This window comes from Mobula hypostoma, chromosome 4 (genome assembly GCF_963921235.1).
Source record: "Mobula hypostoma chromosome 4, sMobHyp1.1, whole genome shotgun sequence".
Taxonomy (NCBI): Eukaryota; Metazoa; Chordata; class Chondrichthyes; order Myliobatiformes; family Myliobatidae; genus Mobula; species Mobula hypostoma.
In genome coordinates this window covers 84,574,275-84,588,844 of record NC_086100.1, presented here as the reverse complement: position 1 = coordinate 84,588,844, position 14,570 = coordinate 84,574,275, and the positions used below count along the sequence as shown (strand labels likewise).

The 14,570-nt window shown below is 40.9% G+C and overlaps 1 protein-coding gene across 1 annotated transcript in view; it reads right to left on the bottom strand.

The window, feature by feature from the left end:
- Positions 1-14,570, bottom strand: part of LOC134345965 (uncharacterized) — a 130,200-nt gene that overhangs the window by 39,538 nt on the left and 76,092 nt on the right. Inside the window, exons 18-19 of the mRNA XM_063047309.1 lie at positions 13,136-13,317; positions 2,142-2,299 (exon numbers count right to left, since the gene is read on the bottom strand). Of these exons, the coding sequence (XP_062903379.1) occupies positions 2,142-2,299; positions 13,136-13,317 (340 nt within the window). The remainder of the gene's footprint in view (positions 1-2,141; positions 2,300-13,135; positions 13,318-14,570) is intronic.

Below are 14,570 nucleotides of genomic sequence, written 5' to 3'. Positions count from 1 at the left end.
GGGGAGGAGCACCAGAGAGAGGTGATGAGTAGGCAAGAAGATAACATGAGAGAGGGAAAATAGGATGGGAAATGGTGAAGGGGTGGGGAGGCATTACTGGAAGTTTGAGAAATTGATGTTCATGCCATCAGGTTGGAGGCTACCCAAACGGAATGTAAGGTGTTGTTCCTTCAACCTAAGTGTGGCCTTTCCATAGCAGTGGAGGAGGCCATGGTTGCACCTATGGAATGGGAAGTGGAATTAAAATGGGTGGCAACTGAGAGATCTCACTTGTTCTGGCAGACGGAGCATAGATGCTCGGTGAAGCAGTCTCCCAATCTATGCCAATTAGCCTACCCTTGCTAACAGTGGGTTCACTTCCTTCAAAGATTCAAAAAACTTTATTGTCATTCTAACCGTACATTAGCTCTGCAGGGCAGAATGAGACAGCGTTTCCCAGGAGTTCTAATTGACACCTGGTACGATTTACCTGGATAAGTGCCTTCCTTATACTTTCTGTAAACAGATTGCTCGTGTGTCATTCCATTTATAGTAATCTACCTGATATCTAAACTATTCTATCACCAGTTTATTGCCTGAGTATCTTAAATTACTGTTACAAATGTATTCTACTTTTACATGCAGCCCTTTCTCCATTCTTGCAGCAAATTATTTTATTTATTTTTTAGATTTATTGAGTACTTGACATACTTCATGTGATGCTTTTAAACTTTTCACTTTAATAACATCAGATCAGAGTATCTCTAACCAAAGCAAAGCCACTCTATCTCCCTCTGCTGTATGTTCCCTTTTGTCTAAGAAGCATAACACCAGGCTTAATTTACAAGACAAATATTCTCAAACCTAGTGTTCCAATATAGAAGTCTACCTTGCCATCATTCACTACCTTAGAGAACAGTTTACTGAGAACCAAGTGGAGGAAAGGAATCAAAGGGGTTGGACTAGGAGTCAGCATAATCTTGGGGGACTAACATGACAGATGAAAATAATTGAATGCTGTTAGGCATCACAATGATGTTACTACTTCATGGTCTGGATACCTGGGTTTGATCCTGACCTCTGGTGCTAACTACGAGGAGTTAGCATGTTCTTCCTGTGATCATGTTGGCTTCCTCTGGCTTCTCCCACTTCCTCCCACACCCCAGAGATGGGAGGGGTGGTGCTTTACTTGGCTGCAGTTGGAGGTGTGACAACTGGTCGGTCATTTGCCTTAATGGCAGGGCGTGGCAGAGAGTTGATGATTTACATGTAAGAAAGTAGCTAGCAGGAAAAAAAAAGTGGAGAAATGGGACAAAAGGTGTGTTTTCAAAGCCAAAATAGATTTAATGGTCTAAATGGCCTTCTGTGTCACATGAGGAATTTTGGTACCCATGTGTGTTACTCCTTATTCACGTTGGAGGGATACTATGTTGGGAAGTAGTACAGCTTGCAGTCTTGGGACTTCGGCATACCTATCCCAAACACGTTACCGGGGTTGATTAGGTAGTATACAGTTCCAGGTGACTGCAGCATCATTACAGGGTCATCAAGGAGTTACTAGCCACTTTGCAGCAGCGTGTGTGATTCTGGCCAGCATGTAACAAAACAGCAACGTTCCAGGATGATGATTATGTTAAGGTAACTTAAGTTAATTTTGGGCTCAAGTATTTTACAGTATCTTATATCAGATGAGTTGGGATGGGTTGGAAAAGTTGTGAAGGAGGGTTGTGGTGTAGATATGAAGAGGGATCAAAGCACAAAACACATACACAGCATGTGGGTGACAAACGTGCTTATATTATCCCCATGGAACCCATAACAGAAAGGATGCAGATTGTTGAAACTCAAAGGTATTCAGAATACTTATCGTTGAACACTCAAAATAGAGAGTCTCTTTTCCCAACATCATCGCTGCATGCCATTATTATCAGGAGCTGATACCTGCTGGAAATGTACACTCCATGGGCAGAATGTACACTCCAATGGCCCATTCATTTAGAGGGAGGGATTAGCAGCAACTGAGATTCCTGTTCGATTGCCAGTAGGGAGACACAGTTTAGAATTATATTGAAGTACTGCCTTCTGCGGTTCCAAGATTACTGCAACTCAAATAATCAAATGTTTTGACTACAAACTTCTGCCAAGTCCAAATAATTCCTTACCTTGATAGCAGTCAAACAAGCTGCAGCCGAGTCTTCTCTAATACATTCGAAATTGAAGTAATAATTTGACATTGCATCCTTCAAATCCTTGCATTTTGATAACTCTGCTGCTGAGATTGTACACCAGGTAATATTCGGGTCAACTGCAAATGAAAGTGCTGCAAATGATAAAAAAAAGGGCCATCAGAGAACAATTAGCAAAGGGGAAATTATATGAAGTTCAGAATGAAAGATATGGTGATGAGATAGGACAAGAACCACAGTGGTTTTGAGGGAATAGCAAAACACAAGGGTTTCATTGGGAGACAGGAAGGTGTATAGCAGTTGTACAGGTTAAAGGGAAAGTAACACTGCACAAGTTAAAGTACAAAGTTTTACAGAAGTGAAAATAACCAATAAATTCATGGGTAGAGAAGAACAATGATTATATAAAGGACTGCTTTGTGCATTAGTTTTGTGAGGTACATATCACCTTTCATGGCGAATCACTTGAACATTTTTGCCAAAATGCCATTTTAAGTGTACTGGATATTCAGCAGCCAACTTCAGCAGAGTAAAGGTAAGATCCAACAACCCATCTTTGGAAATGGGAGCGGTGGAGGGAGAATTCTCAACAATAGAGAAGTGAGTGAATGTATGGTGAAAGGAAAGGGGGTGGAGGTTGAACAAGAGTAATGAATTAAAACCATAACATCGTAAGACAGAGGAGCAGAAGTAGGCCACTCAGCCCATCGACTCTGCTCCGCCATTCCATCACGGCTGATTTATTATCGCTTTCAACCCCATGTTCCTGTCTTCTCCCCATAACCTTTGATGCTCTGACTAACCAAGAACCTATCAACTTGCACATTAAATATACTCCAAAACTTGGCATACACAGCCATCTCTGCCAATGAATTCCATAGATTCATCACCTTCTCTCATCTCTGTTCTAAATGGATATTCCTCTATTTTGATGCTGTGCTCTCTGGTCCTAATCTCATCCACTATAGGAATCAACCTCTCCACAACCACTCTTTCTAGGCCTTTCAATATTCAATAAGTTTCAATGAGATTCCCCCTCATCCTTCTAAACTCTGGCGAGCACAGGCCCAAAATCATGAGAAGCTACTCATACAGTGCATTAACCCTTTCATTCTCAGAATAATTTTTGTGAATCCCCTCTGGGCCCTCTCCAATGCCAGGAAAACTGTTCTTTAATTCTTCAAGTGTGTTCTAACCATTTCCTTATAATGCCTCAACATCACATCTTTGCTTTTAGTATATTCTAGTCCTCTTGAAATTAATGCTAATATTGCATTTCCCTTCCTTACACTGACTCAACCTGCAAGCTTAACCTTTAGGGAATCCTACACAAAGACTCCCAAGTTACTTTGCACCTCTGAATTGTCTCCCCATTTAGAAAATGGTCTACACCTTTATTCTTTCTACCAAAGTGCAAGACCATACATTTCCTTACACTATAATCTATCTGTCACTTCTTTACCCATTCTCTCCATCTGTCTAAGTCCTTCCGCAGATTCCAAGCTTTTCAACACTATCTGACTCTTCACCTATCTTCGAATCATCTGCAAACTTGGCCACATCATTGGCATATAATGTAAAAAGAAGCATTCCCAAAACTGGCCACTGTGAAACGCCACTAATCACCAGCAGCAAACCAGAATAGGGCCCCGACTGCCTCTTGCCAGTCAGCCAAACTTCTATCCATGCCAGTATGTTTCCTGTAATACAATGGGCTCTTATCTTGTTAAGCAGCCTGATTGGTGGCACCAAGTCAAAGGCCTTCTGAAAATCCATGTAACCAATATCTACAGGCTCTCCTTTGTCTATCCTGTCTGTTACTTCTTCAAGGAATTCCCATAGATTTGTCAAGCAAGATTTCCTCCAAGAATTCTAACAGATTTGCCAAGCAAACTTTCCCATGCTGACTGGCCTATTTTGTTTTGTGTCTCCAAGTTCCCCAATACCTTATACTTAACAACTGACTCCAACATCTTCCCAACCACTGAAGTCAGGTTAACTGGCCTTCATCCTGCCTTGTGTAGCTGGATCCTAGACTTCCTGTCAGATCTCCAGCAGGTGGTAAGAGTGGGCTCCATCACCTCTGCCCCTCTGACCCTCAACACAGGTGCACCTCAGAGCTGTGTCCTAAGCCCCCTCCTTTAGCTTCTTGTTACGTACCCCGTAACTGGGTTGCCAAACCAGCAGAAATGGATCACTCAGTTGGAGTCTGGAGTACTAGAACTAAGAAAGTTTTATTAAAGAAACAAGCAACACAGTAATCGAAAGGATAATAAATGCAACAATTCAAGAATGATAACCACACATGTGCACAGAATTAAGATAACAGCATCAATCAAGCTCTATCGTTGTCTAGGGGTAAATGACCAATTTCAAAATGACTCAAAGTTCAGTCCAGTTTGTAGTTCAGTTCGCAGTAATCGTTGCCATGGCGATGGACAAGGTGGGGGAAGAGAGACAGAATAGGAACAACTGATCATTCAGAACACTGCTTCACTCACAGACCAGCGGGATGGCTCACAGACCAGCGAGATGGCTCACAAACAGCTTTTGGGCAGGTCCTTGGTGATGTCACCTGAGGTCACCGACTGTGACCCCTCCTCCAGATGCGGTCGATCCTCTGCAGTGAACCCGGCACCCAGGCAAGGGCGGACACACACCGGGTTCCCGCTGATCGTACCTTTCCACCCTTGTCGTTGTCCGGTACTTCTCACCCACTCATGAGAAGCGCACCGCTTCCAGGGTCTCGTTACCTCGGGTGGCGTGTGTGTCTGTCTTAGCGAACCTGTCCCTTTTTATCCCCCTGCTGGGGTATCGCCTGTCCATCACTTCAAACAGTTCAGGGTTCAAAGGGGGGAGCCGCTCCAGACAGCTCTCTCTCCCACATCCCTTCATTACACATCTCCAGACGCTGCTCCATTGTTCCTTATCTCTCCTTCCCCTGAGGGCAGGTGGCAGACCAACTGCTGATGCCACTGATGCTAGCCCAGGCCAGCAAACATCTTAATTTTATGTGTATTCTCGTAACACTCTGTATACCCATGACTGTGTCACCACCCACAGCTCCAATCTGCTAATTAAATTTGCTGACAACACTACAATGATTGGCCTAATCTCAAATAATAATGAGGCAGCCTACAGAGAAGAAGTCTTTACCCTGACACAGTGGGGTCAAGAAAACAACCTCTCCCTCAATGTCGCAAAAACAAAGGAGCTGGTTGTGAACTACAGGAGGAATGGAGACAGGCTCACCCCTATTGACATCAATGGATCTGGGGTTGAGGGGGTGAACAGCTTTAAGTTCCTCAGCATAAAATCACCTAGGATCTCACATGGTCTGTACATTCCGGCTGTATGGTGAAAAAAGCACAACAGTGCCTCTTTCACTTCAGAGAGTTGAAGAAGTTTGGTATGAGTCCCCAAATCCTAAGAACTTTCTACAGGGACACAATTGAGAGCATCCTGACAGGCTGCATCACTGCCTGGTATGGGAACTGTACCTCCCTTAATCGCAGGACTCTGCAGAGAGTGGTGCGGACAGCCCAGCGCATCTGTAGTTGTAAATTCCCACTATTCAGGACATTTACAGAGACAGGTGCATAAAAAGGGCCCGAAAGATCATGGGGGACCCAAGACACCCCAACCACAAACTGTTCCAGCTGCTACCATCTGGGAAACGGTACCGCAGCATAAAAGCCAGGACCAACAGGCTCCAGGACAGCTTCTTCCACTAGACCATCAGACTAATTAATTCATGCTGATACAGTTGTGTCTCTACATTATATTGACTGTCCTGTTGTAAATGCTATTTATTATAAATTACTATAAATTGCACATTGCACATTTAGATGGAGACGTAACGTAAAGATTTTTACTCCTCATGTATATGAAGGGTGTAAGAAATAAAGTAAATTCAATTCAATTCAATTTCCTTTCCTTTGCCTCCTTCCCTTCTTAAAGAATGGAGTGACATTTGCAATTTTGCAGTCCTCTGGAACCATTTCAGAATCAAGTGGTTCATGAAAGATCATTACTAATGCTTCTACAATCTATTCACTACCTCTTTCAGAACCTTGGGGTGTAGTCCATCTGGTCCAGGTGACTTGTCTACCTTCTGATCTTTCAGCTTCCCAAACACGTTCTCCATAGTAATGGCAACTACACTCACTTCTGCCCCAATACTCTCAAATTTTAATGTCTTTATTTTTCCCTTTCAGGGTTCCTTTGAAGACCCTGACCTGGAGTTATACGCAGGCTTCGGTTCTTTGCGGAAGTGGGACCCATTCTCAGGGTTCCACAACTGACTGCTATTTGCATGCCAAGGGCTTGGCCTGAGAATCTCAATCGTGCTTGGAAGCCTACGATCTCAGAGCTCTGGAGACAGGCGGATCGAGGGTTGGTGTCACAGCAGGAGACTCACGTGTCGTCAGGGAAGCCGAAAAATCTTTCGCTGTGTGCCCAAAGACCCGAGGTCTTTGCGATCTTTGGACACAGAGCTCGAAAAAAGCAACAATACGGACTTTTAATATTGTAAACCAGTGGGTTGTTGTTATGTCTCCTGCTCACTATGAAAATGAGGGACACCTCCCTCTCCCTTGCCAGGGAGAGAGAGAGAACCTGTGGGTTGTCGAATTTCGGATGAAATATGAAGCCTTTGGGGTAACTTTGGTCTGTGAAGTCTTTGCTATCGCTTAGCTCACGCCTGTGTTCGGTGGCGGTGCTGATGCTTGCTTTCTTTTGCCAGTTGGGGGGGGCGGATTGTTGCTCGCCGCCGCTTACACGCGGGAGGGGGGAGCTGGGGGGGACTTTGGGGTTCTCACATTTAACTGCCGTTCATTATTTGGGGCACTTCTCTGTTTTTGTGGATGTTTGCAAAGAAAACAGCATTTCAGGATGTATATTGTATACATTTCTCTGACATTAAATTTGATCTTTGAACCTTTGAAATTTCTGGCATATTGCACGGTCTTCCACAGTAAACTACTACTACTTCCACAGTGAAGACTGATCCAAAGGACTTGCTAAGTTTGATTGCCACTTATTGTTTGCACTATTATCCTATTTCTGACCTGACCAGCACTGGTACAGGAAGTAATCCAGAGATTACCACCTTCGGGGTTTAGCTCTTCATCCTCGTCCCTATCTGCCTGTACTCACTGTACGGGACCTCTTCCCCCTTTCTACTTATGTCATTAGTGTCAATGTCCACCGTGGCCCCTGGCTGCTCAACCCCCTTCCTGAGAACCTTCTGCAGCCACACTGGAACATGGTTGGGTTGAGTTTTTCCCCGATCTTGGAAAGCCTTTCACAAATGTTTCGTTACCATATGAGCAGATTTAAAAAAAACTCGAGGGGGCAATATTTTCACACATTTAGAGTTTTTTGAAGAGCTTTAGAGGCATATAGGTTTAGAGCAGCAATTCCCAACCTGGGGCCCACAGACCCTGTGCTTAATCGTATTGATCCATGGCATAAAAAAGGTTGGGAGCCCTTGGTTTAGAGAAATATGGACCAAATATAGGCAATTGTTCAGTTAGGCAATGTGGTTAACATGAACAAATGGGGCTGATGGGCCGGTTTTCAATCTGTACAGGTCTATGACTCTATGACTCAAATGGGAGAAAGAAAACACATTGATGACATGGAAAGGAAAGGATTATGAATGCAGAGGAAGGGCAAACAGCATATACAAAAGCAAAACAGGTAGGTTGTGACACACATGAGAAAATCTTGATCAAGGGTCTTGACCTGAAATGTCGACTGTTTACTCTTTTCCATAGAGGCCCTCTGGCCTACTAGGTTCCTCCAGCATTTTGTGTGCGTTGCTTCAGATAGGCTGTGATCCCACTACCTATGGAATTACTTTTAAAGACTCTTCATCTCATGTTCTTGATATTCATCTCTTATTTATTTATTATTATTTTAATTTTTTCTCAGCTCAAGCTGTAAAACCTGAGGTGCGGACATAAGCAAGCATGCTCATCTCTCACTTGCTGGGAACATTTGGACGATTCTAGTGGTGTTTAGTATTGTCGCTTTCTGAAGATTTACAAAGATATTGCCGTGTAGCCCTAATTGTTTACTGCTATTAAGTAGTGCCTTTGGGATATTACCAGTTGTAGATACTACTATTAGGATAATGTATACCCTGTTCATGTTCCAAAGTCTTTCAATTTCCTCTTTTAATTCAGCATATTTTTAGTGTTGTTCACTTACTGAATTCTATAAGTTATGTACGTTTGGAATAGCTATATCTATTAGGTAAGTTGTTCTTGCTTGTTTATCTTGTATTATTATATCCAAATAGTTATTGTGGATTATCCTGTCTGTAATTACGAATCGGTCAGAATATAATTTGTGGGATTTTAACTCTAAAACAGAATCAGATTTGTATTTATAGTAAGGTATAATTTTTTATGAGTTTGTATTTTAAAGCAAGATTTTGGTGAATGGTGTTTGACACTTGATTGTGCCTGTGTAAGTAATCAGATTGAGTTAAACTGCTACAGATTGTTTCTGGATTTTCTTGGCATTTTCTACATTTATCATCTTGAATGTGTTGGTCTTTTATTATGTATTTTTATCTTTTTTTTTGTGTTAGCCACCTGGTCCTGTATTGCCACAAGGACCCTTTCTATTTCTGGGAAGATGTCTCCAACTTCAAGCCAAGCTTTTCTCGGTTTCTTGTTGACATCAAGTCCGCTCTGATGATGTGGATGTCTTCCATGAAGGTCCATAAAACCATAAGATATAGGAGCAGAATTAGGCTGTTTAATCCTGAAATCATTTTTGTGAACCTCCTTTGAACCCTTTCCAGTCTCAGCACATCCTTTCTAATATAGGGGCCCAAAATCTGCTCACAATACTCCAAATGAGGCCCCACCAGAGTTTTATAAAGTCTTAACATTACATCCTTGTTTTTATATTCCAATCCTCTTGAAATGAATGCTAACATTGCATTTGCTTTCCTCATGACAGACTCAACCTGCAAATTAGCCGTTAGGGAATCCTGCACAATGACTCCCAAGTTCCTTTGCACCTGAGATTTTTTGTATTTTCTCTCCATTTAGAAAATACTCAACTCTTTCATTTCTTCTACCAAAGTACGTGACCACACACACCTGCCATTTCTTTGCCCATTCTCCTAATCTGTCTGTCCTTCTGTAGCCTCTCTATTTCCTCAAAACTACCTGCCCCTCCACCTGTATTCATATTGTCTGCAAACTTTCAAAGGTCATCAATTCCATCATTCAAATCATTGGCATATAACATAAAAAAGCTGTCCCAACACAGACTCCCTGTGGAACACCATTAGTCACTGACAGCCAATCAGAAAAGGCTCAATTTATTCTCACTCTTTGCCTCCTGCCAATGAACCACTGTTCTATCGATGCTAGAATCTTTCCTGTAATGCCATAGACTCTTAGCTTGTTAAGCAGCCTCATGTGTGGCACCTTGTCAAACACCTTCTGAAAATCCAAGTACACAACATCCACCGATTCTCCTTTGTCTATCCTGATTGTTATTTCTTCAAAGAATACCAACAGATTTGTCAGGGAAGATTTTGCCTTGAGAAAACCATGTTGACTATGGCCAATTTTATCATGTGCCTCCACGTACCCAGAGACCTCATCTGTAAAAATCGACTCCAACATTGTCCCAACCACTGAGGTCAGACTAACTGGCTTATAGTTTCTTTTCTTCTGCCTCTCACCCTTCTTTCAAAGGTACATTTAATGTCAGAGAAATGTATACAATATACATCCTAAAATTCTTTTTCTTGAAGAGTCATGATCTTCCATTGGTAACTTTTTTTTCAGCAGTGATAATTTCTTCATTCTCCTGGGTTGTGCTCTGTTATTATTATAACTACTATAATTATTTTCTCTTTCTTATTTGCATAGTTTGTTGTCCTCTGCACAATGGTTGCTTGTTCATTCTGTTGGATATGGTCTTTCATTGTTTCTTGAACTTACTGTGTATGCATGTAAGAAAATAAATCTCAGGGTTGTATATGGTGACATATATTGTATGTACTTAGATAATAAATTTACTTTGATCGTTGAACTTTGAAGACAGAAATGCAGAGAATTATAGAGATCACATCAACAAAATAAATAATTTATTTTTCCATAGCACCTTACAGAAAGTCAGAATACAATAGAGCGATACAGCATGGATACAAGCCTTTCACTCCAACAAGTCCTTGACAACCACAGTGCCCTCCCAGCTAGTCCCAATTTCCTGTGTTCCACCCATATCCCTCTAAGCCCCACCCCTTCATATTCCTAAACAAGTGTTTCTCAAATGATACAGCCTCACCAATGATTTATACAACAGCAACATATATACTCAATACCCTGACTGATGAAGGCCAGCTTCCTAAATGCCTTTTTCACCTCCGTGTCTACCATTAATACCACTTTCAATACACTCTGCACTTGTACTCTTAAATGCCTCTGTTCTATTACACTTCCCAAGTGCTCTACCATTCGTAGTATAAGTTCTGTGCTGGTTTGACTTTCCAAAGTGCATCAGTGATACTTAATTGCACTGAAATCCATTTGGTTCTCCTCAGCCCACTTCCCTAACTGATCAAGGTCCCTCTGTAATCTATGATGACCATATTCATTATCAACAATACCTCCTAACTTCATGTCATCTTCAAACATAATGATCGAGCCTTGTGCGTTCACATCCAGGTCAATTACTGTATATAAATAACAACTTACAAGGGTTCCAGTACCAGACACTGAGGCACACCACTAGTTACTGGCCTCCAATCTGAGAAATAGCCTTCAACCATCACCCTCTGCTTCCTAACTCTGAACCCGTCTTGAATCCACCTAACTAGTTATAGAACATGAACATACAGCACAGGACAGGATATTTGGCCTACGATGTTGTGCCAACCTTCAATGCAATTTATCCTAAAGTTTGTCCTCCTTCTAGTTATCACTCCTATCCCCCTATTCCCTTCATATTCATGTGCTAATCTAAAAATCTCTTAAGTGTCACCAAACTGCCTGATTCCATTAATACTCGTGGTAACTCATTCCAGGTAGCTACCATATTCTGAGTAATGAACTTGCCCCTCATGTTCCCTTTAAACTTACCCCCTCTGAAACTTTTGCCCTCTGGTGTATGACATTTCTAACCTGGAAAACAGAGTTCAGTTCTCATTGAATTCCTAGGGACCTAACTTTACAGACCAGCCTACCATGTGGGACCATGCTGAAGGCCTCAAAGTCCAATAGAAAACATCCACTGCCATCCCCTCAACTACCTTTTTGGCTACCTCTTCAAAAAAGTCAAAAAGGTTCATTAATCATGACTACACATGCAAAGCCACGTTGACTCCTCCTAATTAGACTCTGTCTATCCAAATGCTGGTAGATCCTCTTCCTCAGAATTTATTCCGCTAACATCCCACTACTGATGTCAGGCTGAACGGACTGTAGTTCCTTGGCTTGTCCTTGCTACCCTTCTTAAACAATGGAACAGCATTAGCCACCTACCAGTCTTCAGGAATTTCACCAGTGGCTAATGATGAAGCAAATATTGCCTATATTCCCTGAGCAAAGATTAGAGCAAATGGAAATTTTTAAGTTTCTCCAATACATGGAAACACATTAGCTAAACGGTGCACTGCAAAGTGTCATTAAGTACGTGGCCAGATCATTTACAGTTTTGTCCATGGATAGGTATTGAATTGGACATCACTCAAAGAGCTATGATGTTCTATATAGTGCATGGGACAGCTCTCTCCAGAGGAGAAAGTCAGAAGTCTTCTGTGAAAGTTGTTACGCTAAAAACTGCACCACAGCTCCTGCTTTGCTTTGGAAGAACAGCACAGGTCTTGTGCTTAAGTCTTTAGAACTTTTATCTGATGGACAGACAGCTAGACAAAATGTTGCAGAAACAATGACAGTAGATTGGTAAAAATGGGAGAGGGGATACATATGCAACATACAGATTTAAGAAGACGTAATCACGCAGAAAGGTGGGGGTATATGTAGGAAGAATCACATATAGAAGTTTGTAGTTCCACAAAAAAGACAATAACAGTCTTTATGATGGGAACTTCTGGATGAGATATTGGACTCAGTGGCATAAATTTCTGAGTGTATTAGCTTTCTGGAGTCTTTTAGCTCCAAAATGACATCTAGGACATACATGGGCAAATTACTTTCGGACACCATAAATGTAATGACAAGCTTGCAATATATGTCTGTCTCAGATATGTAAAGCATATTTCTTGATAGATAATTGCCTGATGTACTTTCTCTAATTTTAAACACATTTGTTGGAATTAAACTGCATGAATTTCTGTAATATTGACAAAAGCAATTTCTAGGAAACCCTTACCTCTTCTTCACACTTTTACAGTCTAACATAATTTGTAAATACATGACCATATTTAAAATTCCACTCCAAGAATATACAGTCTACGTTATCAGGCTATGCTATTACAAAAGAGATAGAAAAAGAGAGGGATGTGGAGCGAGAGGGAGAGAAAGAGGAAGAGGGATAGAAGGACTGAACAGAGGGAAAGTAATGGAGAGAAATATAGGGAACATATTTAGACTTCATCTTAACAAACAGGTGATTCTCCAAAGAGCTTTGCACACAATAAATTATGTTTGCAACGATGCTATAGTGTAATAGATTCACCGGGCAAAAATATGTGTAGCTAGTCCTGATAAATAGCAATGAAAATAGTAAGAACTTTGAACAAGATCCCAAGAATGTATCCACTGCTATTCTTCAAATAATGCTCAGACACCCAGGTGAATAGCCTTGCTACAGTCTCCATGTACAATGATGATTCTGGACTATTGCAGCAAATCGGATTCTTGTTCATTAGTAGAATTAAAAAATTAAGATGCATATTTTTATCTGACAATGAAAGATCTATGTGGAAATTATAGCATTAATTAAAATTCCAGCAAAACAAACATCATACTCACAAGTAATTGCAGCGAGTATAACACTGTGGAGATACATCATCGCATCAAACCATGTATCAACAGAATCCAGAGGCTGGCTAGCTTTGTTGCAGCCCTGCTGTGCAGTGGTTTGTGGCAGGACCTTTGCATTCCTGCCTCCTTTATAAAGTACAGGGTTACGAGGTTGGCAAGAGTGACACACACTGACATTGATTTACTTAGGTTATATTTCATAGGTAAATTCACTGAAACTCAACCCACCTGTGCTACCTAAAAATAAACCATTGTTTAAGCATCAAAGTGCGCATCGACGGAACAGTGTATAATCTCCCAGGGAACAAGAAGGGGATTTCCTGTTAATACTAGTCATTAATTAAGATATAAAAATATTATTTGAGCATTCATTTTGGTTACTTCATTTCAACCTTGTCTTCTTGTTATCCAGCACTGTGTTAAAAGTTTTATTTGTTTATTGTATTCAGCCATTCCTCTATTCACATTTTTTGACTAAACTCTGTTTAGAACTGTTCATCCGTGTCACTGGTATGCAATCTCATTACACTCCAATGCCAGAACATTCTGTGCATGATTTCAATATGAGAAATATTACTTAAATGATCAAAGTGATGATATTTCTGGTGTTCTGTGCAGAGGTGAAAGCAGATTTTTTTAAAAAAGGCTTCACATATTCTTTACATAGTTGTAGAAACAATCTCTCTGCTTTGGCTTTGTCAGTTCCATGGCCACTCAACAATGTTCTTTTTATCATTTTATCTATCCCTCTATCTATCTTTTACTTGTCAGGTATTTACACTTCGTTGGTTGTGGTAATCAGAAGCTGTTGAATGATTTTCTAAAGTTCTTTCCATTGTACTAGCCTTCCTTTCACTGTTTATTTCATAATATAATTTTTTCCACTATTTCCCAATGCTAACACCTCAGACAACCTTTCAACCTTTGTTTAGTTCTCCTATTTCATGCTAATTTACCAAAACCAAGGAGAGAGTGTACCAGTCTTTATAATGGGAAACTTCTGGATGAGATATTGGACTCAGTGGCATAAATTTCTGAGTGCTATTATTAGTCTTTTAGCTCCAAAATGACATCTAGACCAAACATGAGCAAATTAATTTTGGACACCAAAATGGTAATGGCAAGCTTGCAGTATATGTCCACCCCAAGTTTGCAAAGCAAGCAGAATACAATGATTAATGCCAGCAATGCAAGTTATTGGTCGAAAAATATCAACAAACAATTAGCAATTATCTAGATATGACCTGGTTAGATCAATCTGCGACTGACCACCTGTCTTAACTTTACATGCTAAATGTTCAGGGTGGCTCTTTGGAGTCTATTAGAGCAGTCATCAATAACCTTCAGGTTTTTCACTAGTTGTTTTCTTCTTAACATCGGTACAAATTTTCAAGGACTTTGCCTTTTTGGCATTTATTGTCTC